This window comes from Narcine bancroftii, chromosome 5 (assembly GCF_036971445.1).
Source record: "Narcine bancroftii isolate sNarBan1 chromosome 5, sNarBan1.hap1, whole genome shotgun sequence".
Classification (NCBI taxonomy): Eukaryota; Metazoa; Chordata; class Chondrichthyes; order Torpediniformes; family Narcinidae; genus Narcine; species Narcine bancroftii.
Genome location: NC_091473.1, coordinates 227605814 through 227633778, shown reverse-complemented (window position 1 = coordinate 227633778; position 27965 = coordinate 227605814). Strand labels below are relative to the sequence as shown.

Below are 27965 nucleotides of genomic sequence, written 5' to 3'. Positions count from 1 at the left end.
GTGGGATTAAGTCAATTGATCTCTTATTCTGGAAGAGTGATTTGAACACTATAGGCCCAGCATTGTCAAATGTGCTACGCCATTTACATACGGTAATCAGAATGGAATTGTGTTACATGAATGCAAAAACAAACAAGCATATTATTATGAATCTTGCTTGTATTTCAGTCACGTTTTATTTCCATGTTGAAAATGGTTTCCTGGTATCTTTCAGTCGACTGCCTTTATTCAGAGACGGTCCTAAACGAGGTTTCCCTTCACATTCCATACCTTCATTTTGTGCCAGCTCCTCATCGTATCTATGGGAATATGAGCATATAACAATAACAAATGAGGGTTGATTTTCTGTTTATTTTGAAACTTTTTCCCCTTTGTACAAATATAATTTCTTCATTGAATTTCTGAGAAAGCAAAGTGGCTATTTCAGGTCTTGTTGCTGAAGCTAATGACAACATTAAATTTTTCGCATCTATGCCAAGGTAAATTGTATCTCTTGAACCAAATGGAACATTTAATTCCAATGAACAATTTAAAACAAATCAGCAAAAATGCTGTGGATACCGAAATTATGGAAATGTTCTTTATTTAAAACGTGAACTCCAGTGTGGAGAGGCTAGAGGTTGTGATATACCTAGTGGGAAATTTAAATTCTGTTCTTTCAAAATTGACCTACTTTCGAACAGTGGACAAAACCAAAATCATTCAGAATGGGATGGAGATTTCAGACAAAGTGACAGTCTGTATTAAATTTAGAGCATAACTAGAGATGTTCCGAATTTGCTGCCCAAGTTATAGTGGAGGCTGTATGATCAGAAAGTACATTTCAATAAATTAGAAATGCAGGTGACCTTTAAATTGTTGCTTCACTTGGAGTCCCCTGACTGATCAGACCCAAGTCAACAATCTTCCAATAATGAGCAAATAAAAGTTCTCAACAAAAGTACCTGAAGTTTCCAAATCACAGCCACTTGATTACCTAAGCAATCAAGTTTCATTATTATTACATCTTGGTCTACAATCTACTAAGTACTTATTTCCTATTCTTTGACCTGCAGTTGCCCAAAAATTTCTACAATCTTGTAGCAAGGATTTATGTTTTAGCTGTCATAAGGAAGTCGGCTCTTTCTTGCATTTTACTTGGTTATGTGAGACGGTGAAACCTTTTTGGAATGGATTTAAGGAACTTTTAGAAGCTATTTTTAAATTGAAGGTTTCACTAGATCCTTTAGTATTTTTTTTAGGTTTATTAAAAGATTGAGTTTAGAGTTTAAAATTAAATTTCAAATTGCTTTTTTGAGATTGGCTTAGCTGTGGCTAGGAAATGTTTGGCAATTACTTGGAAAAATTAGACTAATTTGAGTATTCAGAGGTGGTATTTTGGAAATGAGATCTATTCCATTGGAAATGAATAACATAATTTAAGTAATAATTATTTTTTAAAATTTGGAGCCTGTATTTGGATTATATGGGGTTGATTATTAATCCCCTTTCTGCACATTAGTGGTGTTCCGAACCATGGTATCTAATTGAGTTTTATGTTATGTGATCTCTCTTTTTCTTTGGGGTAGTTTAGAGGGGGGTGGGTTAGGGTGGAGGGGTTGCAGGGATTATTATTTACATAAAAATGTATTTTGTTTAGCTTCACTTCAGAAGCTAAGCTGTATTTATCATTGTATGTTTTATCATAATAAAATTTTCAAAATAAAATCTTTTGGAACAAAATCTTGTTGACATAACATAATTTCAATCCGCCTGTTAAATGAACCTCCTTTGCCATTGACTTAACATTCATCAGGTTAAATATTTTCTCTCCTGAGAACACATAATTAAATCTTCCCAACAGCTTAATAATGCTAATTTTGGCTGTGAAATGTTATTCTTCCTGTTTCTCTCCACCGCCCTGTAGTCAAAAAAATCATTTTTGTTAATAGCAATTTTTGTTTGAAATGTTTGGAGAAAAACAAAAATGAGATTGTTTCTCAAATTAGTAAAATAAGTTCTGAAAAATACTTAATAATGACCAATACACTTTGAATTTTGAATAAATGATTAAATAATCAGTTGGTTTAAAAGGTTCTAGTGTCACCCAAAAATTGGTGAAATTATTATAGATGGATCTTGAGGTCGAGGTAAGAATATATCTAGACCATAATAGCCAATGAAATAGTTTTGTAACTGACAAAGAATGTTTTGCAATTGTACGTGGATTTTTATTGCAAGTAATGAGGCCATAAAATCTTGGAATTTCACTATTTTGGATTGAACGTGGAGTATGCCCAAGTGACTGGAATTCCAGAAACTTTTCAGAATTACAGAATGAGTAATTGTCATTGGGTTGAACAGGAACAGGAACCCAAAAAAAAGTGCAACTATTTGCTGCAGGTCAACTGCTTACAAGAGCTCATAGTATCCAAGTGCTTCCTTTGGTGGGCACCTGCTCCACTTGCAGTCTGGGATTTCACCATTTGGTGCAGCGATGTTTAAGGTATCATTGATGAGGTTGTACTTCAGAATGCGGTCATTGGCAGTGGTAGAAGAGAGTGAAGGTGAGGCATTTACCTAGAATATAGACCAATACATAAAAAAACAAATGGAAACTTTAAGTGCAAACAACAATATGAATTTTGATTTTAAAGATTTTGTTGAAAACTATGTGGCCATTACCTCAATGAGCCAAGGCTTCAGTTTGTCATCGACAATGATGTCATAACCGTAGCATTCAAAGCAATGACGATCATTAATCATTACTGGCTGTGAAAATTGCAAACCTGTATCAGAATTACATTTATAAATAAAAGTTGATTCTTTGTGACAAGCATAGTTCAGATATGAAGACTTGGTTGCACATTCCTTTTCCAAACAGTGTTATTTTAATTTGTCTTGCAAATATGAAAATCAGTAATTTAATAGAATAATGAGCAGGATATGACTCTCAGGCACAAGGTGGATTGGGAGCAGACGAGGGGAAGGAAACAAAACATGCATGTTCAACACTGAAATCCTGAAAAGGTTTGCGCTCTAACACCAGATGTCTCAGATATTGAACTGAAGCAATGTTTGCTCTCTCGTGTGGAAGAGCCCAAGTACTGCATTGAGCTGCAAGAAATAATATCTCATATCGCCTGTGTTCTGGTCAATATTTATCCATCAACTCATATTAATAAAAGATAATTAAGTGCTTGCTATTTACCGAAATTGTGCACAAAATAGCTCCCACACTTCCTAAATTTCAAAAATGTTAAGCAGTTCTATAACATTTAGGAACATTCCAAAGAAGTCCAAAAAGGCTTAGTTCATATGTTGAGAGCTGCAGTTGAAGTGGTTGAGAATTGATGAGCATTTGGGAGGATGGGTCCTGCTACACCTACCTTAAGGGCCCATGGTACTAAGACCTATTTACACTAAATGTTTCTCATACATTCCTACATTCTTCTTTCTTCTTTGGCTTGGCTTCGCGGATGAAGATTTATGGAGGGGGTAAAAAGTCCACGTCAGCTGCAGGCTCGTTTGTGGCTGACAAGTCCGATGCGGGACAGGCAGACACGATTGCAGCGGTTGCAAGGGAAAATTGGTTGGTTGGGGTTGGGTGTTGGGTTTTTCCTCCTTTGCCTTTTGTCAGTGAGGGTTAGGGTTAGGGCCATGAACCCATGCTGCCCAATTACACCCATTTTTGAATGAGGAGAGGAAACCAGAGCCCCTGGGGGAAACCCATGCAGATAAGGGGAGAACATACAACACTTTACAGACAGTATAGGATTCAAACTCCCCCCCCCCCCCCCCAGTCCCAATTGCTGGTCCTGTAACAGCATTGCACTAACAGTGACACCCTTAATTGCCAGTTTGGCTCATTTGAATTTAAGATCCAGTATTATTTCTGTTAATTCCTAATTTTGTTAAATTCTAACAAAGAAACATCAAAATTTGTTGTTTTCATTAATCTAACATTCAATTAAGAGACTCTATGAACGACTTCTGACAATTTGCATTTCATATCTGGCATCTCAAATTTCTTAGTTTTCAAAGGATGCCAAAAAACAAATAGTTGGAGCCCCAATTTATGTTACATTTTAGAAGAACAATATAGTTTTCATGCATGTATAATCAAATCTTTCAAAAAAATATGGATTGCAAGAACCTGGACATTTCAAAGGACGTTTAATTAATTTTTAGAAATATAACTGATGCTACTATAAACATAAGTGTAGCAATCAGTTTGTATACAGCAAGATCTCTTAATCAACAAATGTATAAGTGGGGGTTGCAGTGCCTTTAGAAGTATTGATTGAGTATGGAATGTGGTCCACTGTATCAGAGGAACTCAGTCTACTTCACATAGGAGCATTGAATGTTATACCTCCTTGTCTTGTTACACCTTATTACCAGACATTTTTTATATGTTGAATATAAAAGTGAACATTTGAGCAGCAACTAGTTCTAAATTAAAATTTATTTTCAATTGCTTGAATTTTTAAAAAAAGTTTGTAATAAATTATTTTATTTACAAAAGGCAAGCATGAGAAAAATAGCAGATAACACACACAAGCACATAGTTTATAGCAACTGTGGGAAAGTAGTAACAGCAATAAAAATGTGCACAATTTATAATAGGTATGTGAGAGATAAGTAAAACTGATAAAAATATGAAGATGAGGAAACTAGATATATGTGTAATAAATAAAGCCAGTATTAATAGGATAAGGATAGATAATAGGAAGTAAAGTTAGTTTGGATAAGATACGGGTCTTCTAGCCTTAGACAGAATTAGCAAGTTCTGCATATAAGGTTGTAGCCCTGAGAGTTGGGAAGGTGTGAATTAGAACAAAGGCAGGTTTGTGAATAAGGACAATGACATGATGGGACACCGACAGGATACCCCCTGGTCCTCCAAGTTCGCAGAAACAGCATGTAGGCAGACAGGATTGCCTAATGCCAAACTCATCCAGGAGGCAGAAGAGTAAGGGGGAGGGTATTTCTATACTGAAATCAACTGTGTAAAAGTTGGGTGAGCCCCAGTGTATGTGTGTATTCCCAGGGTAAGGGGAAGCACCCAACTTTGCATTGTTGTATAATAAATGTTCTTTGTTCTCAATTTTTGTCTCGAGCAAATTCTGTGAAGGTACTTCTGTTTCTCACAGGTATGTGATGAAATAGTGGCAATGCAATGCATACAATTTATAGATGAACATGGGAAAATTGCGCACAAAATGAAATGAGTATATACAAAATGGCAAAATTCAAAATTTTGATCTTGGCAGTCTCAGGAATAACTTTGGCCTGAGTGCCATGGTATTCCAAGAAACAAGATATTCTGGCTAGGGCACTGCACCTTATCAATTGCCAAGACCCATTTCCTGAGGGAGGAGATTAACATATCAAGTGCCTCTGAGACAATGGTCTCAGATGGACCTTGCTGGAAGATCTATACAATGGGTGTGATTGATACCTCTAGAGGAAGTTTGAATGGGTTGTAATCTCGGGGAGATTGTGACAGATATTGGGACTATGGAATGTGTATTGTCTCCTTTGTCCCAAGTAAATGCAAATTGCTCTTGTGAGTTGGCATGTGGTATAGGTATATGTGTGTACACGCTATACAAGAATATTGTAACATAGATTAAGATCTTCCACGCGTTATATGCTTGTGCACGTTATGTGCCTGTATGCATTATATGATGAAAATACAGCACTTGAAAGAAACACCTAAATATTGCTTCCATGTATGCATTGGGCTTTAAATCAGGTCAGAGATGGCACTGCTTCCTTTCCCTTATAACTTAAGAGAACTTTTCCTATTTACCAAATTTTACACTGAAAATGTCCAAAACATGGAAGAATTTGATGTAGAGCCTAAACCAAAATCAAGACATGAAAAATCAAATTTCCCTTCAAAACAAATGTTTGCATGATGTACTTACTGCCACAGCTTTTAGTGAATGAACAACAATCCAATGAATATCATCAAAAAGTTTATCAGTCACATCTTTCCCCTGTGTGCTCTCCAGATACAGTCTCAGGTTACTTACTGACCATTTCCCACCATGTACAGGATTATAATCACCCTAGAACGAGAATAACAGATGGATTATCATTAAATTCGAGAGCAAGATAAATTGGTGAGGATAATTGGGTTTGTACATCTTAGTGGTATTTTAGGTAAGTACAAACAACCTCATTGTTTCCCATCCTATCTTTCAACCTTATTGTTTTCCATCCCTGCACTGCCTGGTTCTACCTCCTACTCAAGACACCTAAACCCAATTATCCAAGAAGTTCCATTGTTTCCGCATGCTCCTGCCCCACTAAACTAGTATCATTTTACCTCTGTGGTCCAGTCACTCCCTACCTATATCCACGATATCTCATATCCCCTCCATATCTTCAATGACTTCCAACTGCCTGAACATGACCACTGCATTTTCACTATGGACGTCCAGTCTTTTTATACCTTTGTGAGAGATGGGAAAATTGATCTAAAATTATGAACATGGAAGAAACTAAAGTTCATCAGTAAAATGGCTGTAACCAGTTCAAACAGGATAAGCTTGGGGCTTAGGATGCAGGAAAGCAGAGTCAGCACGATTAACATAAGAATCTTCTAGTCTTTGTGACAAGACCATAGGACTAAGATAAGGAATGGTAAGGTACAATAGAATGTAGGAAGTTGAGGTAGTCTGGATCAGATAAGGGTCTCCTAGCCCTGGACAGAAGTACCAAGTCATACATTTCTAATTAGCTAACCATACACAGATTTATACATATGAAATTAGCCAACCCTAGATAGAAAGAGTCAACTCTGCATATCAAGAGACTGTAGCCCAGAGAATCAGGAAGGTGTGAATAAGGACAATGACATGATGGGGCACCCACAGGATACCCCCTGGTCCTCCAAGTGTACTGAAACTGCACGTAGGCAGGAAGGATTACCTATGCCAAACCCATCCAGGGGGCAGAAGAATGTAAGGGGGAGGGCACTCTGATACTGAAATTGACTGTATAAAAGTTGGGTGAGCCCCAGTATGTGTGTGTATTCCCAGGGTAAGGGGAAGCACCCAACTTTGCATTGTTGTAGTAATAAATGTTCTTTGTTCTCAATTTTTGTCTCGAGCAATTTCTTTAAAGGTACTTTAATTTCTAACACCTTCATTTCCCATACAGGAGGTATCAAAGCCTTTCTTTCTTAACAAGAGATCTAACTAGCCCCCTTCACCTGGCAGAACCCATTTTTTATAACCTCCTTTAACTCATCCCACTTTCTTCAAATCAAAGGAGTACCCTTGGGTGTCTGCATGGATCCCAGCTATGGCTGTCATTTTTGTTGGCTTTGTGGAGCAATCTATGATGCAGGCCTACACAGGCAATGCCCCTCAACTCTTCCTCCACTCTATTGATGACCACATCGGTGCTGTCTCATAAACCCATGATGAGATTGTTAACTTTATTCACTTTGCTTCTAACTTTCACCCTGACCTCAAATTCACTTGGTCTATCTCCAGTGACACACTCCCCTTCTTGATCTCTCTGTCTCCATCTCAGGACACAAGCTTCCTACAAACATTTTTTTTTAAACAAACCTGCCAACTCCCATAACTATTTTGACTACTCTTCTTCACACAGTCCCCTGGAAAAGTTCTATTCCTTTCAATTTCTGTGTCTCCGGCATATCTGCTCCCAAGATGAGGTCTTCCAGTCCAGGTCATCCATGATGTTCTTCCAAAACTTGGTATCCACTACTACCACCAACTCAGCTCTTACCTGCATTTACTCCATTTCCTGCTCATCTGCCCTTGCCCCCTCTATCTCCAAACACAAAAAAAAGGATTCCCCTTGTCTTCATCCACCACCCCACTAGCCTCCACATCTAACACACTATTATTCAAAATTTCTGCCATCTACAACATGATCCCACCTCCAGGCACATCTTCCCCTTTCCTCCCCTCTCTACCTTCCATAGAGACCACTTCCTCCATGACTTCCTCATTCATTCATCCCCTCCTTTTAATTGCTCCCTTGACACATTCCCACGTGGCCACAGGAGGTGTCACTCTTGCGCCCACACCTCCTTCCTCATCACCATTGTGTACCCCAAACAGTCGTTCTGACTGAAGCAAGACTTCAATTCTGAATCTGTGGGAGTCATCTACTACATCTGGAACTCCTATTGTAGCCTTCTCTCCATTGGAGAGACTGGACGCAGATTGAGAGAACAGTTCGCTACACACCTTTGCCCTGTCTGCATTATTGAGTGGATCTCGCAGTGGCCAATCATTTCAATTTTGTGCCCTCCTCCCACAATGACACGTCTGTCCATGGCCTCATGTACTGTCAAATCAAGACCACCTGTAAATTGGAGGAGCAACACCTAATTTTCTGTCTGGACTGACTTCTCCGGTTTCTGCTAGCCCACTCCCTGTTTACTCTCTCTTCCCCATCCCTCTGTCTTCTTTCTTCCTGCTCTCCACCACATTCCCTCTGCCTTCACAGAACCATGACCCCTCCCTCTGTTTGCTGGTGTGCCCTCACTTCCTTATCCACATTACTTCCTGCCTGTGGGATTGTGCTCCTCTGCCTGCTCCTACCATTTTGTTCGGGCACCTGTCTACCTGTTGCTCACACCTTGATGAAGGCCTCATGCCTGAAATGTTGGTTATATATTTTTATCTTTGCTCTATAAAGTACACTTTTTGACTTGCCGAGTTTCTCCAGCATTGTGTATTTCCTTCAACCATGGTGTCTGCAGAATTTCTCCAACATTTCATTATTGTGCAGTTATCTTGAATTTTTATATAGTGACCAATTTATCACTTAATATGCAGTAGTTAATCAACTTACTCCTAGTTTTTGTACTGATACATTTGTAAGGTGAACAAACATGTTATCTAATTCACTGGTGCTTGGTGTGTACTTCATTGTACAAAATCGACAAAATCCAAGTCGATACCTACAACATAAAGGAAATAATAATGATTCATTCTGAAAGGGAATAGATCAACAATTATATTTCCGTTAGTCAAATTTCAGAAACATTGCAGGATTAACTTCAAAAATCACCAGAGCATCTTTAATACGTGTTCATTGAACATCATCTATCTTCCATTTAGTAAATGGGGAAAATAGTGACTTGCACGTGACTCCAGGCACGATGAATCTATTTTTAATTAAACTGGCATAAATATAAGAGAACAATAATGAAAGGCGCCAGCAGCTGAACAGTTGATTAGATGGTCTCATACATAGCCAATAGCATGCAAAAGACTGAAATGATCATTCTATAATGGCTGACTCTTTTACCAAAATACAAGCTGTCAGTTCAATTGGAACTGTGTCTTAGCTGACAATATTGTTCTCTAGAAAAGGAATCAATACATATCATTTACTTAAAGAGCAGTTTCATTTTTCTCTGTCCAAGAATAGATTTTCACTAAACCATAATTTCTAAAATTCTGATTTTTTTTTTCTATTCAAATTATGAAGGTCTTTTTTATTTTGAGGAAAGATGACAGGTTTAAAATTTAATCAATTAAGCTCATCTTAACAGAATTAATTATTTCATTTATTCAACATGATTGGATAATTATGATATTCTTAAAGTGGCAGATCTAAATTCTCTACATTTGTTATGAAACATATGTACATGGAAGTAATAAGATTGAATCCTTTCTTTCTTACATGTAACACTTCAATGGTCGATAGGAGGTCACCAAGACATACAAACGTAAATCAAACTTCTTTCCACCAATCAGCAGCGGGTTGTCAATATACAATGAAATAACATATGCCTCTTTCCCAGCAGGAGATATAAATCTGGAAATTAATAAGCATTAGTTAGTTTGAATGTCTTTGATCACAATTCTATGATTCAATAAGCAAGAAACAAAACAGAATGTACAACAGGTATTCTAATGCAGTCAAGTTCTCTTAGACCCTGTGTCATCTTTAACTTTCTGTGATATGTATGAATAATTTTTATTTAGGTTTTCTGATTATGAAATTTGTAGAGAATATCAAAATTGATTGTGTGCTTTATGATAAGCAAAAATAAAACCTTTATAGTCCAGGAACATATGGCTAGCAAAAAATGTGTCTAATGTTTATTCTCTGAGGAAGGAATGAGGCAAGGCATTTGGCAAAATTAAACAACTCAAAAACAATAAATATACATAGTAGGGTACTGAAAACCTGGGAGAATCACAGAAGCCTTGCCCATATGCACATGCCTGAAGGATATAGAGTAGACCAAAATGTTATGTTTGCCTTTACAAAGTATTCTAATCATTTCTGAAGCATTATTGCCTTTACTCCTGTGCCCTTGCATCTTCTTGGGTAAGCAAGTCTTAAGCCCAAAGGACCATCATATTATTGTCATGGTGGGCTATGTATGCAGAGATGGCAGTCATTCTTCTGTTCCAATACTTTTTGGTAGCCCATAAATGTACTGCATAATGTATATAAAAAAGTGGGGTAGAAATTCAAACTTGTTCCAATCTGATGAAAGGTGATCAAGGCAAAATATGAAATGTTTCTCTCCAAATATACTGTGAGATGGTGAGTATTTTCAGCATTTTCTGATTTTATTTCCAATTTCCAGCATTAGACGTATGTTTTTTTTTTGTAACAAGTTCCTAATTATGGATGCTGCAGTGTATTTTCAGGTGGCAATAAAAATAACACGCCAAAACACAGTGAATCTTACGTAGTTGTCCTGCTGTCTCGTGACCATTTCTTGATTTGGGAAAGTTTATTGATAAGAAAAATTCCTTTCCCTTGAGCTTTTCCACATGGTTTCATTATCCAAGTACTGGTTGGGTTCTTTCGGAACTCCTCAACAAACAAATTGTAATCACCAGGCAGCATGAATGTGACTGGGATAAAATCTGAAAAATAATGATATCGTATTGTCAATATAGCCTAAGCTGTGAAATCCTTTGCTCCTGATCTTATTTTAGTTGATTTGAACTAGAGGAATTCACACTTTATTGTAACGAACTTCCAATAAAAACACCTATAAGCATAGTGAGTTCCACTGAGTTGGAATTCGAGCTCTGGCATTCCAGGGTAGACTTAGTTACACAAAGATAATTGTGTATATGAAATTAATGTAGAACACCTTCAAAATTTAACCTCAAATACACACAACTCGTGCACATAACACAGCCGATTAGTTGTATCAATGAAGGTAAAATAAAGAGCACATCTTTTAAAATTTTTATTTTAAATGTTTACAATTTTTTAATTTTAAATTTAGACATGCAGCACAGTAACAGGCTTTTTCTCCCCATGTGCCCATGTCACTCAATTACACACAACTGACATATAACCCCCATATGTTTTGAAGGGTGGGAGCAAACTGGAGCATGAGGAGGAAACCCACAAAGACATGAGGAGAACATACAAACTCCCTACAGACAGCGAACCTGGTTGCTAGCGCTGTAACATCGCTGCGCTAACCGCTATGTTAATCGTGCTGCCTGGTTTTCTATTTTTATGGGGGCCTGAAAATTCCAAGTCCAAGGTCTCACATACATTAAATAAATGTTCAGAGAAAGCACAATGAATTTGAAAAAGTTAGTTTGTTATTTAAAAACCAAAAATAAATTGTGGTACATAAAATCCATGAATAGTTCCTTCAGTCCACCAAATCTGTACTGACCATGAAGCCAAATTAATCCTCTATGCCTGCATATGGTCTGCACCCCTCTGTTCCATACCCATTCATCAGTCTATCGATGCTATTGTATTCCTTCTATCTCCTCCTCTGGCAGTGCATTCCAGGCCTTGCCTTGCAAATCTCCTTTAAACTACCCCCGGCCCATCTTCAACCTAAGATTCTGACTATCTACCCTTTCTATACCTCTCATAGTTTGAGACCTCTCCAGGTCACTACTCAGTTTCCAACACTTCAAAAAAATAAAATCCAACCTCCATTCATATCTCCATCCAGGTAACCCCCATCCAGGCAACATCCCAGTGCACCTTTTCCGCAACCTCTCCAATGCCTCCACACTCTGTGTGGTGACCAAATGGGGTCTAACCAAAAATGTACACAGTTGCAATACGACTTCTCAACTTTTAAACAGCACACTGACTGATGAAGGTAAGCATGTCATATGCCTTTTTTACTTATCCACTTGTGTTGCCACTTTCAAGGACCTATGGACTTGTATCCCAAGATCCCTCTGTACATCAATATTCCTGGAGGTTTTACCATTTACTGTATAGTTTCCTCTTGCACTGACTTCCCAAAATCCAACTCATTTAAACTGTTTCGGATCAAACTACATCTTTCACTCCTCTGTGGATACAAGAGGATAGACAATGTATTGTATCAAGGCCCTATATCAAGATCCATGGTCTTGACACAAACTATCAACCATCGACCATTTGCGGTACTTGGCCTGCTAAATATTCCCATCAGTATGTCTTATGATACAGATTCCAGCATCTGTAGTCTCTCCTGCTCCCAAGCGTACTACACCAAGAACTCGAACGAGCCTATGGTCAGGATACATTTCTCACAAGTCTTTGAATTGTGTGGTATAGTGTTCATCTGAGACTAAATGAGATCTAATCACAACAACAAAGTCCAAGTAAAACTCAGGAAGTCCCCAGATCTAAAAGAACACTGCGCTTCTACTCTTTCAAACTGCTGTCAGCTCAGTTACTGTGCTGCATGTCTAAATTTAAAATTAAAAAATGGTAAACATTTAAAATACAAATTTTAAAAGATGTGCTCTTTATTTTACCCCTCCATAAATCTTCGTCCGCGAAGCCAAGCCAAAGAAGAAGATTGATACAACGAATCGGCTGTGTTATGTGCACGAGTTGTGTGTATTTGAGGTCAAATTTTGAAAGTGTTCTACATTAATTTCATATACACAATTATTTTTGTGTAACTAAGTCTACCCTGGAATGCCAGAGCTCGAATTCCAACTCAGTGGAACTCACTATGCTTTTAATAGGTGTTTTTATTGGAAGTTCGTTACAATAATGTGTGAATTCCTCTAGTTCAAATCAACCAAAAACATGAACGTTATATTTTATATTTTATAACTTCAGCAGCTCTCCTAAGGGAGAGTCATAAAGAAAGGAAAAAAAAATTAAGGAAAAATTAAACATACATTTTAAAATCTAATCAACATAAATCAAAATGTAAATATTCTGAATATAACAACCACTTACTAATAAAAAAGCTATAGTTATCATGCAAAACATATGTAATTTTTTCCGTTATTAAACAGTATATCATCTCATTATGCCATCTATTAATATCAATCATATTTGTATCTTTCCACATACTAACAATACATTTTTTCTCTACAAATAATTCTAAATATACAAAAGCAAGTTGAAATTTATCTAATCCCAAACCTTTCAGAGGTTTCAAACTGCCCAATAAAGATACTATCAGATCTAAAGGTATTTTAATCTTATACAGATTTGGATTTATTCCAACCCTTTTTATCCATACCATCCTATAATATTTAATACATGAATGAAATATAACCCTTCTCTGGTACCTTCATAAGAAAAGTCTCAAATTTAGTCATTTCAGGTAAAATCATATCGCTACCCAACACAGATCTTACCAAAGATCAAATTTAAAAATAAAGAAACAAAGAATTCTTATCAATATCATAGCTGTCCCTCATCGTTACGCTTAATCTATTTAAACCTCAAATATTAAAAGTAGAAAACCTCAACTTTAACATATCTACTAATATTACTAAAGACCAATAATATCTTTATATAAAAACTCAAATCATCGTATATAGGCCCTCCATTAGGAGAAAAAAAATCACAAAGTAAAAGCTAGATAAAATGAAAATAAAAAAATAATTAACAAACCCCCCCCCCCCCAAAAAAAACTACCAAAAGGTAGTAATACCTAAACAAAATTTGGGTGTGGATCACCACCAGTGGCTGATGACTAATAGAACCTAGAACAAATCTCTTCCTCCCCAGCCGAACAAAAAAAATCTCAAAATATCATAATAACATAAAAGTAAAATAAGAATAAGAAGATTCTGCTATTCATCCAAGAGGTTCCGAACTCGAAGATCCCATTTCAAAAGAAGTTGGACTCTTTCCATTCCCGTTTTTCCCATTTCTACTATTTCTTCCGTTTCCAGAACAACCAGATTTTTCTTTAGGAGACAATGGTGGACTACGTCTTTGTCCTCTTATATCTGGCAATGAATCAGCAAAAATCATTGCTTCATGATCATCCTCAAAAAACCAAGATTGATAGTCTCCATGAAACACCTTCAACACTGCCGGATAGCGAAAAGTAGACTTATAACCTTGACGCCACAAAACCTCTTTAACTGGATTAAATCGACGTCGACATTGAATAACCTCTTGACTCAAATCAGGATAGAAAAAAACTCTGCTATTCTGAATCAATAACGGAGTTTGTCGTCATCTCGCATTTTGCACCGCCAGTCGATGAATTGCTTCTCTATCCAAATAATTCAAACGTCGAATTATTACAGGTCTCGGTGGCTGACCAGGTAAAGGCGATCTCCTTAAAGTTCTATGAGCTCTTTCTAATACCAAGCCTCCAGAAAAAAATTCTTGCCCTAGTATGTGTGGGATCCAATCTGTAAAAAAACAAAGAGGATCTTGTCCTTCCATACCTTCTGGCACACCAACAATTTTCACATTGATTCCCCAAATAGTCTATTTTCCTCTTTAACTCCTTCTCACGTTCTTGCAATTCTATAACGGATTTTTCAACCTTTAACACTTTTTCTGTATTAGAAGCCTCTTGTTGTTGACATTCCAAAAAAGCAGACTGAAATTTTTTAAAATCTTCACAAGATGTTTCTACACGTGCTTTAACTGTATTCAATTCTGAATTTATCCTTTGAGCCAGCTCATTCATTATAGGCTGAATGACAGCATTTAACTGCTTACATTGTAATTCAGAAAAGCTCAGCCCTGCTTTCTCTAACGTAGTGGCAGAACCAGGTAACTGCAGCTCCTGCCGCAACTCAACAAAAGGCATTTTAACGGTCTTACTGCGGGTCTGGAATCCCAGCGACGGCACCCCGACTTCCTCAGGAGGTGCAGTTTTTTCAAAAAGTCACAGATGAAATCGAGATCTTCAGGTTGAAATGCTTCCTGAAGCATTCCAGACAATGGAGTTGTCTTCCTGCGTGCTCCCTCTGTTAAAATCGACAGGCTGCCAGAATCGGGGGATTCACTTCTTGGGAACACGCACCTTCCTCCAGAGAACTTGGTGAGTAGTAGACATTTTTTTTCAGCTCTCACAGGCAGTCTTTGTAGTTTAGGCACTGAAGAAATTAAACCTGAGGCTGTAGCAAGTTGTTTAGGCCCCAAATCTTCAGTACTTTGAAAATGTAACTTCTTCTGCACTTGAGGTTTAATCTTTTTACCATTAATGGCCATAATAGTTCCTTAATAATTTAAACTAAAATTTAAGAAGTTTGAACCTGAAAACAAAGGGTTAAAAAATGGGTACTTAAAAATCCGGCCAGAGAGGTCGAGATTACACGTCGAGACTCTACGCCATCTTGCCATGCCCCCCCGAGAATTTAAGATAACAGGCCGCCACTTTGATGCAAATGAGTGGAATTATTCTCAGCATTCGAGATAATATTCAGCCTTCATTCAAATAACCCAGAGAGCGAAATGCAAAAGTCTGGGTTATTTTAATTCCTATAACCTATACTGTGTAGTGTGATCAATAACCACAGGCAGACACAAATCTAATAGTCAAAGGCTTTAATATCCTGAAACATGCAGGCAACACAGATCCAAGGCTGGTGTGGAGGGAGAAGACTAGGGCTATCAGTCTTTATTGGGAATCTATGGGGAGGAGTTACAGGGTCAGAGGCGGGCCAGACTGTACAGTCGAGTGAGGTCACACCTGCACTTCTGTGTTCCACCACATTTTGTTTACCTTTCCTTCATTATACTGTTATTTTTGGAAGATTGGCACCCCTATTTCCAACATTACAACATCACCAAACTACGTTAGCTGAAAAAGTTATTTGAGATGACTGAAACACTGAAAATCATGATGAAATGCAAGACTTATTTTATGTCATTAATATAGAGTTGTTCTCCAATACCCTGGACCAACTCCTTCAACATGGTGAAAGTCTCTCCATTTACCTAAATGAACATATTTTCCATTTTCATCCTTCTCCACAAGTGGACTTGCTTCCTTTTCTAACTCGCGGCGATAGCGCTTGATATTCTTTACCATCAGGTCTTTCCGTGTCAGCTCATAATGGTTTGGAAAATGATTCACAATTTGATCATCATTCAAACGGTAGCCATTTTCAATGCTGAAAACATTTCGAATTGTCTGTACACTCATCCTATGGAAATAAATATCCAATAGTGATCATAGTTAATTTTAAATATACAGATTTCAAACATTTAAACAGCCAAGTTCTTTTTTTTTCTCTCATTAAGAAAAATATTACTCCTTTTCCCATTCTAATTCCTTGATGTCCTGTACCACATTTGATTTCCAGTTACTTTCTGACTTGTTCTGGTTCTCCAAGCCATTCCATCAATCCCCTTCCCCCATTTATTTTGCCACATTCCCATCAATAGCCCAATGATTTTCCTGCCAGGTACAATTTACAGCAGCCAATTAACTTGCGCATCTTTGGGGTGTGAGAGAGTGATCCAGAACATCTTGAGAAACCACACTGCCATAGGCAAAAGATGCAAACTCTACCCAGACAGCACTTGAGATCAGGATTGAGGACAGGTTACTGAATCTGTTTGGACTGTGACAGGCACAGAGGACCCCAAAACCTAACAGACAAATTATTACTTAAACAAAAGTTACTTTTAATTTTCTTAAAACATAAAAACAGGATCAAACTTTAACTTATTACTATTAACTTTAACTTAACCCCCTCCTAATTCTAAGCACACATGTATGTAATGGGTGTGTAAGTTCAGAAAAGTTATTTGATTCACAGTCCAATCTCACTTCTCACTCCTCCAAGCTCACCAGTCGGTATCAGGCAATTTTTATACTGTGCACAGAATTTCACATTTATGAATCTTCACCAGGGTTTGGTGTTTGAAAGGTAAATGTTTACCGCTCAGTAAGGTTCTTGTCGGTTTTCAGAGAGAGATCTGTTGCTCGTTGTACACACACATACTGATTCCTTCTGATCAGCCACTTCAGTGTCTTCCAAAAAAAAAACTTGCCCCATCAGGGTTTTCCAGTTGATAACCTCTTTCTTTCACGTCACCACAGAATTCCTTTTTGGTTTCCCTTATCTCAGGTGAAACACCACACAGCCAGCCATCTCCTCTTGTATGGACCAGAAGGGCTTTGAATAGGCACAACTCAGAACTCACAACCTGTCTTCAAAATGGAGTTTCAAACAAGCTTCCAAAAGGCATTCCAGAAAACCAGCAGTGTCTCTCTCTCTCTCTCTCTCTCTCTCTCTGTCACAGGTAAAGAAAAACCACAGGACCTTCTTAAAACCACACAGCATGTCCAATTAACATCTACTTGTGAAGTCCTTCAGCAAAGCAGTTTCCATTGTCTTTACAGAGGCACTGGAAGCCTGAACTGTCTGGCTTGAGCAGAGCTCTCACATTTTAAATGAGATCTGTCTTATGAAGAGTTTGTGCTTGTTTGTGACCTACACTAAAAAAACCCTCCACAATTAATCTCCTTTAAAACATATCTATACATAATATATAACATAATCTGTCACAGGACATATAGATTATGGATGAAGTGATTTACCAGTCATTGCAAAAACCCTCTTCCAGTTGCACAACTAAAGAACACCAGGAACCATCTCAGTCAAATCCAGATAATAATAATAATAATAATAATAATAATAATGATGTCCACAATCAGTTATATATTGCTGCGTTCCAAAGCATTTTCATTAAGATCATGGCCGTGAGATCGAGACCCAAGACCTCCAGGCAGATACCTCAAGACGCAAAGAAAACACTGTTATTCTCAGGGGACATAATTAAAGGGGCCAATCATAATTATGAGAAGCATTAGTCCTTCAGGACCTGGCCTCAACTGGGCAGAGGAAACTTCATCTGCCTCGTTGAAGGTAATAAGGATATAGAGGACAATCTTTCTGAAAAAAGTCATTTTTTGGGATTTGCAAAATTAGAAGCGAAACTGTCGGTCGTAATGTTCCCACAAGCCTGTTGCCGTTTAATTCTTAGTGGCTTAAGTTGCATGCTTGGAAGATACATGAATTGCCTAGATAAATAGCCACAGTTCATTTTGTTGATGATACATACTGCAACCTCGATGCACTGGTGATGAAAGGAATGAATGTTTAAGGTGGCAGTAGGATACAATCAAGTAGACTTCTTTGTCTGGGTTATTATTGTGCTTCTTGAGTGTTTTCGGAGCCCCTCTCATCCGAGCATATTCCTTCACTATGGCGGATAGGCTTTGAAATGTAAGGAAGTGATTCACTTGCTACACAAAGACAAGATTCTGACTTGGCTGGTCAGGCTTAGTTTGTGGTTGATGACGATCTTCCATGAGGTGGATGAGGGGATACTTAGCCAATGTAAGATCGGAGAGTTTTGCATTATTGCTCAGCATATAAACTGTAAAGGACATAAAGACCCAAAGCCAAACCCATCTACAATCATTTAATATATGCCAATCACCTTTTTGGCATGAAGTTATTTCAGGCCACCAGTACCATGATTTTAAAAGGAGTCCAACATCATCTATGCAATCCAAACGTTATATTGTTTTCAATTGCCAAAGAATAGGAACATTTTTAGATATAAAGAGGTGTTCAGGTGGCTTCATGAACATAATGTAAAAGACTAAAGTCTACTAAAGACACCGTGATTAAAGTGAAAATGCATTGCTGCCAATTAGTCCACTTTATATAGCAAAAATAAAGATAAATAACGAATGCTTCATTCATCAAGGCTCAAGCCCGAAACATTAGTTACGTATCTTTATCTTTTCTCTATAAAGTACACTGTTTGACCTTCTGAGTTTCTCCAGCATTGTGTTTTTACTTCATGAGCATAATACTAGGTCCAAGAAAAGCGTACCTTTAAGCAGGAAATAGTGGTTTATCTTAGTCGAGTAAGACGGTGCAGGGCTGGAGTTACGTGAAAGGCTTAGACCATTGTCAAGTCAAGAAACCACAAGCACGCCAACACACTTCAATACTTTCTAAGTACAACCCATTGTCATGGCATGTTTCTGCTAGACCTCACAGTGGAAATGACTTTGCTATACTAAAAGTTAAAGAAAGATGAACCATAATGATAGGGAAAAAACAGAAGGCTTAATAATCCAAACCAATGCATTAAAGTGAGCTTGTGACATTTCCAGTAATGGAGTACGGATAGATTTAAGCTGAATAATGGACAACAACCTGGAACAAACCCATGACTTTACATCATGCAAACTAACAAGCCACAAAAACAATTAAGAGAGACAAAGAGGCACATACATTTCTATTGTGACAGGATATATTGTGTTTTATATTGTATATAGATTTCTTTTTAGGAGATAAAGTGTGGCAGTTTTTTTTTAGTATAGGTCACATACAAACACATCAAAACAGATCTCATTTAGTGAACTTGGAGGAATGAGAAATGAGATTAGACTAGGAATTAAATAACTTTTCTAAACTTACACACACATTAATACATGTGTGCTTAGAATTAGAAGTGGGTTAAGTTAGGTTAGTTAAGTTAATATTAATAAGTTAAAGTTTGATCCTGTTTTCATGTTTAAAGATAATTAAAAGCAACTTTTGTTTAAGTAACCATTTGTCTTGGTGAATATCTATTGCTGCTGGGTTTTGGGGTCCTCTGGGCTTGTAAGACTATAATTTTTAAGTAGGCAGACCATTTATATTAGTCTCTAACTGCAACCCCTTGCCTTGTTGGGGATTCTTGGACTTAAATCAGCAATGCTTACCTAAAGAATGCAACAGGCTATCCCAAAATGCTAATGGTACTGAAAACCTAGTACACAGAGAGTATTCCACAGTAGATGTATTGACTTGTAAAACTGCAGTAACAAGTGTAGAAATATACGAGCTACAGACAGTAGTGGATGATTTTCTTGTAACACCATTAGAGATAGTGACTTTGATGCAGAAAGATATCACATTAAAGCAAGTACAAGAGCTTTTTTTTTCTTTGGGACTCTGAGGATGACTTGCTTCCTCTCTGATTTTGAGAGTTCTGAGATGATGGATGAAATCTATATGGGACTTTAAACTTTTCCACAGACAGGGCAGGAAGTCCTAATAGGGGAGGATGTGAGAAATTTGAGGCCCCACACTCCTTCTACCACTTAGACTGGGCTTTTGCTTGTCCCTGACAAATGGGGTTGAGGTTTGCAGTTCCCTGCTGAATGCTCTCTCTTCATTTTGAACAGTCATAATCTGTGCATTCCCAGGAGTCCATAACAATGTTGTATTTGTTCAAGGAGGCTTTGAGAAAACACTCTAATCTCTTTTTCTGTCCATCTAGTAATCCCTTGGAATTGCTGTGCTGAGCAGTTATGGGAAGAATACAATCATATTTTAAGTGTCTGGACTGATTCAGACACAAGAATATAAAGCGTTTCCATCACATGGTAAGAATTATGCTAATCATCAATGAACTAAATGCGGCTTCAGAATATTTATTCTCAAACAAAAATCAACTAGAATAATGATGGGATTACACATGTGAATATTGATAATGTGAAAATAGTAGCTGTGCCTATTAGTCCAGCATTGCCAAATATTTAGAAGCCCCAGCTTCCAATTAGATGGTTTGTCCACATCGCAGCTCAAAGTCCCTCTAAATATGTAAGTGGCCCTTTATGCAATTCCAGTCAAATCAAGGATGGACAGTGAAAGAACAGAAGTTGAAATAAACAAAGCTTTTTTTTTCTTCTGAGGATAATATTTTTCTCTCTCGTTCTATGGGTTCTGAAGTGGCTAATGAAGACAGATTGGAATCAAGAGGCTCTGCCATAGATGGAACATGGGGTGCTTGACAGGTCAGATGGGCAGGAGGCATCATTTACAATGGCATTTATCTTACTCTGAATACATTTTCAAGAGTCTCTGTACCATCCCGATTCAAACATTACCACACACACTACAAAGGGAAGAGAGTCATAAAGTGATAGCTTGAATTAAGTTATCTGTTAAGTCTCCAAAATCAGTACAGTTGCAAACATTGAAGTAAAATGAAATCCCACCAAATCAGTTAAACCTGTAAATATGTTAACATTGTTAAAATATTTTCACTCTTTTACAGGCAAAAGCTGTATTCAGATTTCAGATTTACTGTCAGAATACACACATGGCATCACATACAACCCTGAGATTCTTTATCTTGCAGGCGAGGCAGAATCACCACTTATTGGCAATGCAAAAAAACTGTACACAACGTCTACATATAAACAGATAATGAGTGCAAACAAACTGTGCAATACAGAGATAATTTAAAAATAAATCAATAAAGTGCACAAGTAAGAGTCTTTAATGAATCCTTGATTGAGTTTGTGGTTGAGGAGTCTGATGGTGAAGGGGTAGCAGCTGTTCCTAAACTAGGTGGTGCGAGTCTTGCGGCACCTATACCTATTTCCTGACGGCATCAGTGAGAACAGAGCGTGTGCTGGGTGGAGTGGATCCTTGATGATCACTGCTGTTCTTCCACGGCTGTGTTCCTTGTAGATGCTCTTGAGAGTGGTGAAGGTTTTGCTTGCTATGTCCAAGGCTACCTTTTGGAGGGCTTTATGTTCAGGGGTACTGGTGTCCCCATACCAGACCATGATGCAGCCAGTCAGCATGCTTTCCACCACACAGCTGTAAAAATTTGCCAGTGTTACTGATGTCATATCAAACCTCCACAAACTCCTGAGGAAGTAGAGGTGATGACGTGCTTTCTTTGTGATCTCATTAGTGTTTTGGGTCCAGGAAAGATCCTCCGAGCTAGTGGCTCGCAAGGACTTAAATTTGCTCACCCTCTCCACCTCTGATCATATACATCTGGTTTTCCCCTCCTGGTCAATAATCAGCTCCTTAGTTTTGGTGACATTGGGTGCAAGGTTGTTGGTGCACATTTCAGCCAAGTTTTCAATCTCCCCTCTGTATGCTGACTCATCACCTTTCTTTACTACTGTATTTTTATTGGCAAATTTTTAAATGCTGTTATTGTTGAACTGACCCTCAAAGTGAGTAGAGCAGGGGGCTAAGAACACAGCCCTGTGGTGCTCCAGTACTGATGGAAATTGTGGAGGAGAGGTTCTTATCAATCTTCACTGATTGTGGTCTGGAAGTGAGGAAATCCATGATCCAACTATACAGTAAGGTGTTGAGTCCCAGGTCTTGGAGTTTGCTGATCAGTTTTAAGGGGATGATGGTGTTAAATGCTGGACTGTAGTCGATAAAAAGCATCCTGATAAATGCATCTTTACTGTCCAGGTGTTCCAAGGCTTGGTGTAGAGCCAGTGAGATGGCATCCATCATAGACCTGTTGCTACGATAGGCTAACTGGATCGTATCCATGTCGCTGTTCAGACAGGACCTGATGTGCTTCAGACTGTTGATGTAAGTGCTTTTGGTTGATAGTCATTAAACTGGTACGATTGTAACAGGTGGGTAACACACTCTGCTGGAGTGAGGTGCTGGAGTGAGATGTAGATCAGCACAGATTTTTAATACTTGGCCAGATACTCCATCTGGACCAGATGCTTTCTTTGATTCACCTCCTGAAGGCAGCATGCACATCATTCTTGGTTATGGACAGGATAGGATCATCAGGAGATGTGGGGGGTAGTTCTTCGCTGTTACTGTGGTCAAATCGGATGTAAAAGGCATTGAGTTTCTCTGGGAGTGAAGCTTTGCCATCTGCTACTGCACCGATTTGGTTATGTCATTTAGGTCCTTCTTCAGCTGTCAGGTGTCTTTTATTGTTTCTATTTTCATCCAGAATCGCCCGGGAAATAGCTTTTTGTAGGACACACCTGTTCCTTCTGAACTTATCTTTAATGCCTGAGATTTGGCTCTCAGCAAGTTCCGGATTTCACTGTTCATCTAGGGCTTCTGATGGGGGAAAACCTTGAACGATTTGATAAAGTCTATGACAGCCCTGGTGTAATCAATTTCAGATCCTCAGTTGAGTCCTTGAACACTGCCAAACTCGCTGACTCAAGGAAGTCCTGTAAGCATTCTTCATCCTCCTGCGACCACCTTCTAGCTGTCCTGATCTCTGGATCCTCTCTTTTTAAACTCTGTATGTATAAAAGCAGAAGCAACACAACCAGGTGATCTGACTTGCCAAAATGTGGTCTTGGTGGAAAAAACATATTATTGCATCAGGTTTCCTTGAGTTATATAGGCCCTTCAACCCACTTTGTACGTGATGGCATCGACATAATCTCATTTTCCAGCCTTCAAACCCTTGGAGATTCAAGTGCTCTTCTTAAATGTAAACTCAGTCACTGTGTTCCAGATTCCAGCCACACATTTGGTGAAAAGGTTCTTCGGATTACCCCCAAACTTCTTTACTCTAGAACTATATCTCTGGTTATTGACCTGAGCTGTAGTCTTTGGGTGTCTATGGACTTGAACATCAAATTAATATTTCCTGGGGCCTACCTTTTATTGTGTACATACTACCCTTGTTAAATGTCCCAAAATACATCACTTTTCACTTATCAGGATTAAATTGTTTTGGCATCACTCCATTCAATTTACTGGCTGTCAATATCGTGGTGTAGTGCTGTGAGAGATGAGTAAAACTAATATGAAAATATGAGAGATGAAGAAAGCTAGTATGGATATATGTGCACAAAGATAAGCGTATACAGAGCCGTTGTCATACCCACACTCCTGTTCGGCTCCGAATCATGGGTCCTCTACCGGCACCACCTACGGCTCCTAGAACGCTTCCACCAGCGTTGTCTCCGCTCCATCCTCAACATCCATTGGAGCGCTTACATCCCTAACGTCGAAGTACTCGAGATGGCAGAGGTCGACAGCATCGAGTCCACGCTGCTGAAGATCCAGCTGCGCTGGATGGGTCACGTCTCCAGAATGGAGGACCATCGCCTTCCCAAGATCGTGTTATATGGCGAGCTCTCCACTGGCCACCGTGACAGAGGTGCACCAAAGAAAAGGTACAAGGACTGCCTAAAGAAATCTCTTGGTGCCTGCCACATTGACCACCGCCAGTGGGCTGATAACGCCTCAAACCGTGCATCTTGGCGCCTCACAGTTTGGCGGGCAGCAACCTCCTTTGAAGAAGACCGCAGAGCCTACCTCACTGACAAAAGGCAAAGGAGGAAAAACCCAACACCCAACCCCAACCAACCAATTTTCCCCTGCAACCGCTGCAATCGTGTCTGCCTGTCCCGCATCAGACTTGTCAGCCACAAACGAGCCTGCAGCTGACGTGGACTTTTTACCCCCTCCATAAATCTTCGTCCGCGAAGCCAAGCCAAAGAAAGAAAGAAGAAAGCCAGTAGATAAGGATAGATAATAGAATGTAGGAAGTAAAGTTAGTCTGAATAAGATAAGGGTCTTCTAGCCTTTCAGAATTAGCAAGTTCAGCATATGTAATTAGTAAGCTTAGACAGAATTAGCAAGTTCTGCATATAAGAATAGAGCCCTGAGGGTCAGGAAGGTGTGAATAAGGACAAAGGCAGGTTTGTGAATAAGGACAATGACATGATGGGACACCGATAGGATACCCCCTGGTCCTCCAAGTTCACAGAAACAGAAGAAACAGCACGTAGGCAGACAGGATTGCCTAATGCCAAACTCATCCAGGAGGCAGAAGAATGTTGGGGGGGGGGGGGGGGGGGAAGGGTACCTCTACACTGAAATGAACTGTATAAAAGTTGGGTGAGCCCCAGTATGTGTGTGTATTCCCAGGGTTAGGGGAAAGCACCCAACTTTGCATTGTTGTATAATAAATGTTCTTTGTTCTCAATTTTTGTCTCGAGCAATTTCTGTGAAGGCACTTCTCTGTTTCTCACAGTGCCTAGGGTGGCCATCCTAAATAGGTTACTCTGTCTCTCTCTCTGTCTCTCTCTCTGTCTCTCTCTCTGTCTCTCTCTCTGTCTCTCTCTCTGTCTCTCTCTCTGTCTCTCTCTCTGTCTCTCTCTCTCTGTCTCTCTCTCTCTGTCTCTCTCTCTCTGTCTCTCTCTCTCTGTCTCTCTCTCTGTGTCTCTCTCTCTCTGTCTCTCTCTCTCTGTCTCTCTCTCTGTCTCTCTCTCTGTCTCTCTCTCTCTCTCTCTCTGTCTCTCTCTCTCTCTCTCTCTGTCTCTCTCTCTCTCTGTCTCTCTCTCTCTCTGTCTCTCTCTCTCTCTGTCTCTCTCTCTCTCTGTCTCTCTCTCTCTCTGTCTCTCTCTCTCTCTGTCTCTCTCTCTCTCTGTCTCTCTCTCTGTCTCTCTCATGCTTGCATTTGTTGTTTTTGCAATACCGTTTAAAACTGTCTGAATCAACCCTCTTCACTGTCAGATGAAAATCCTAAAGAATGCAGATGCTAGAAACCTGAAATAAAAACTGGAAATATTCAACATGCCAGGCTGCATCTGAGGGCTGAGGATATTTCAAATGAAATACTCTTTCAGAACTGAGGAGAGAGAGAAAAAAAATTAAGATTCCAGGAGAAGGGTTGGAGGGGGGTGGGGGGAACTCAGATGTCTCTGATGGGTAAAACAAAGGGATAAGCTGTAAACAAGGTTAACAAGTGAATGGGAGAAGATAGAGAGAGAAGAATGTGGGATTGGGAATATGCCAAGGAGAAAGACTAAGTTAGTGGGTCTGGCTGAGCAGGTCTTCCCCTTCCACTGAGGGGGAAAAAAAGGGAAAATATGAACAAGCTGAGAAAATATCATAATTAACAGCAATGCCAAAATATCCACATATACTTCCAACATTCACATCTGTTACGAGCCCAGAGAACCCCAAAACCCAGCACCAATAGATATTCACCAAGACAAATGGTTATTTAAACAAAAGTTGCTTTTAATTATCTTTAAACACGAAAGCAGGATCACACTTTACTAACCTAACTTTACCCACTTCTAATTCTAAGCACATGTGTATTTAATGTGTGAAAGTTTAAAAAAGCTCTTTGATTCACAGTCCAACCTCACTTCTCATTCCTCCACATTCACTGGTTGCAGGTAATTCTTATACTGTGCACAGAATTTGACATTTATGAACTTCACCAGGCTATGGTGCTTAAAAGGTAAATGGTTACTGCTCAGGAAGGCTCTTGTCGGTTTTCAGAGAGAGATTTGTTGCTCGCTGGACACCCACAGCTTGTAACCAGCCACTTCAGTGTCTTGCTGAAGAAACTTGCCCCACCGGATGACAACCTCTTTCTTTGAGGTCACCACAGAGTTCCATTTTGTTTCTCTTATTTCAAGTGAAACATTAGGCAGCCAGTCTTCTCCTCCTGCATGAACCACAAGGGCTTGACCAGGCTGAACTAAGCACTCACAATCCGTCTTCCAAATGGGGTTTTCCCACAAGCTTGCCAGCTTGTCCTGATTCAGTCCCAGCTGCTGCTGCTGGACTGCAGCACTGAATCTCTCTCTTTGCTCTCTCTCAGAGAGAAAACCTGTTTGATTCTCTCTGCTTGCAAAACCATGTGACCCTCTTAGAACAGCAAGCTGCATTCCAGACAGCCTGCAGCATGTTCTTTCATCTGTTGCCTTATTGCGAACAACAATTCATTAGTGGAGTCAGCCTGTCTAGCATGGGCAGAGCTCCAGTATTTTAAATAAGATCTGTTTTAAAGTGTTTGTCTGTGACACTAAAAAAAACCTGCCCAAATTTATCTCCCCAAAACACAACATAATCTGTCACACATCCAAGAGGACAAGAACAAAAATAAGGTTCCTGGTGCCAATGTGGTAAATCACTGGTCAAAAGCTTCCAATTTCAAAAACAACTAACCCACCATCACATTTTACCTCCTTATTGACACCTCACTGACAAAAGGCAAAGGAGGAAAAACCCAACACCCAACCCCAACCAACAAATTTTCCCCTGCAACCGCTGCAACCGTGTCTGCCTGTCCCGCATCGGACTTGTCAGCCACAAACGAGCCTGCAGCTGACGTGGACATTTACCCCCTCCATAAATCTTCGTCCACGAAGCCAAGCCAAAGAAATCAATCTTGGAATCAATTTTCCTTGGATCCCCATTGGGCCTGCCTTCCCCATATGGAACCTTGCCAAATGGAAGGTTGGCATTTGGCAAGGTTCCATATGCCAACCTTGTTAGTCAGCACATTCGAGATGCAACTGTCCTCAAGGGGAGGAGTCCACATCAGTACTCCATGGGTTCTGTGTCAGAACATAGAACAGAGTAAGTACTCACAGATACAGTACACCAGGAGGCTCCAGGCGACCCACCTGTGTTCCAAGCGTCAGTTTAGTTTAAAGCCACCTTATAAATGTTAAGGCCTAAAATAAATAACTTTGCAATAAACCCCAGAGCCATACTTCAGGTTTCACTCACCAATAGAAGTTCCAGTCATCATCAGTAGCTGTCTGAATCCATCCTCTCTTCTCAAAATTATTTACCAGCACTGATTTCTCGATGTCTGTCGCCCATTTTACTTTCCCAGCCATACCTTCAAGATGAACTTGTCTTCATTTGAATCAAGTAATGACATAAACAATGCAGTCTAGCAATGAGAGAAGGCACAATTCACCTCAGTGAACTGGCTCCACCTCCCACGTCCTGGCACAATGGGAACCAATGCGCCTGCGCGTCAGTGGCGGCGGCGTCGTGGAGCTGAGCGCGCATGTGCTGGGGAATGGATCTCTGGGAGGTGGAGTTCGAAGAAGCCCGGCGCTGCTGTATCCCAGAATGCAGCGCGTATCCGACAGCCGAGGTGAAGCTGCGAGCGGGAGCCTGGATGATATTTTAGGGCTTTTGGTGCTGAAAGTCAGTTAAAAGAACGGTTGACTGGAGAAG

The 27965-nt window shown here is 39.3% G+C and overlaps 2 protein-coding genes across 3 annotated transcripts in view; one reads left to right on the top strand and one right to left on the bottom strand.

Moving 5' to 3' along the window:
• Positions 1–6: 6 nt before the first annotated feature.
• Positions 7–27742, bottom strand: ttll1 (tubulin tyrosine ligase-like family, member 1). Its single transcript, XM_069941521.1, has 9 exons — positions 27504–27742; positions 16138–16346; positions 10691–10871; positions 9667–9801; positions 8830–8938; positions 5916–6059; positions 2665–2751; positions 2396–2559; positions 7–299 (listed from the first exon to the last, which is right to left on the bottom strand). Exons 1-9 carry the CDS (start codon positions 27614–27616, stop codon positions 176–178), a joined length of 1266 nt encoding a protein of 421 aa, XP_069797622.1. The 5' UTR covers positions 27617–27742; the 3' UTR covers positions 7–175.
• The window catches only part of LOC138764985 (bcl-2 homologous antagonist/killer-like), a 48150-nt gene continuing 47926 nt past the window's right edge, over positions 27742–27965 (top strand). For both annotated transcript variants that reach the window (XM_069941538.1, XM_069941535.1), the window contains exon 1: positions 27742–27965. The gene's annotated coding sequence lies outside the window, so the exon portion shown is untranslated.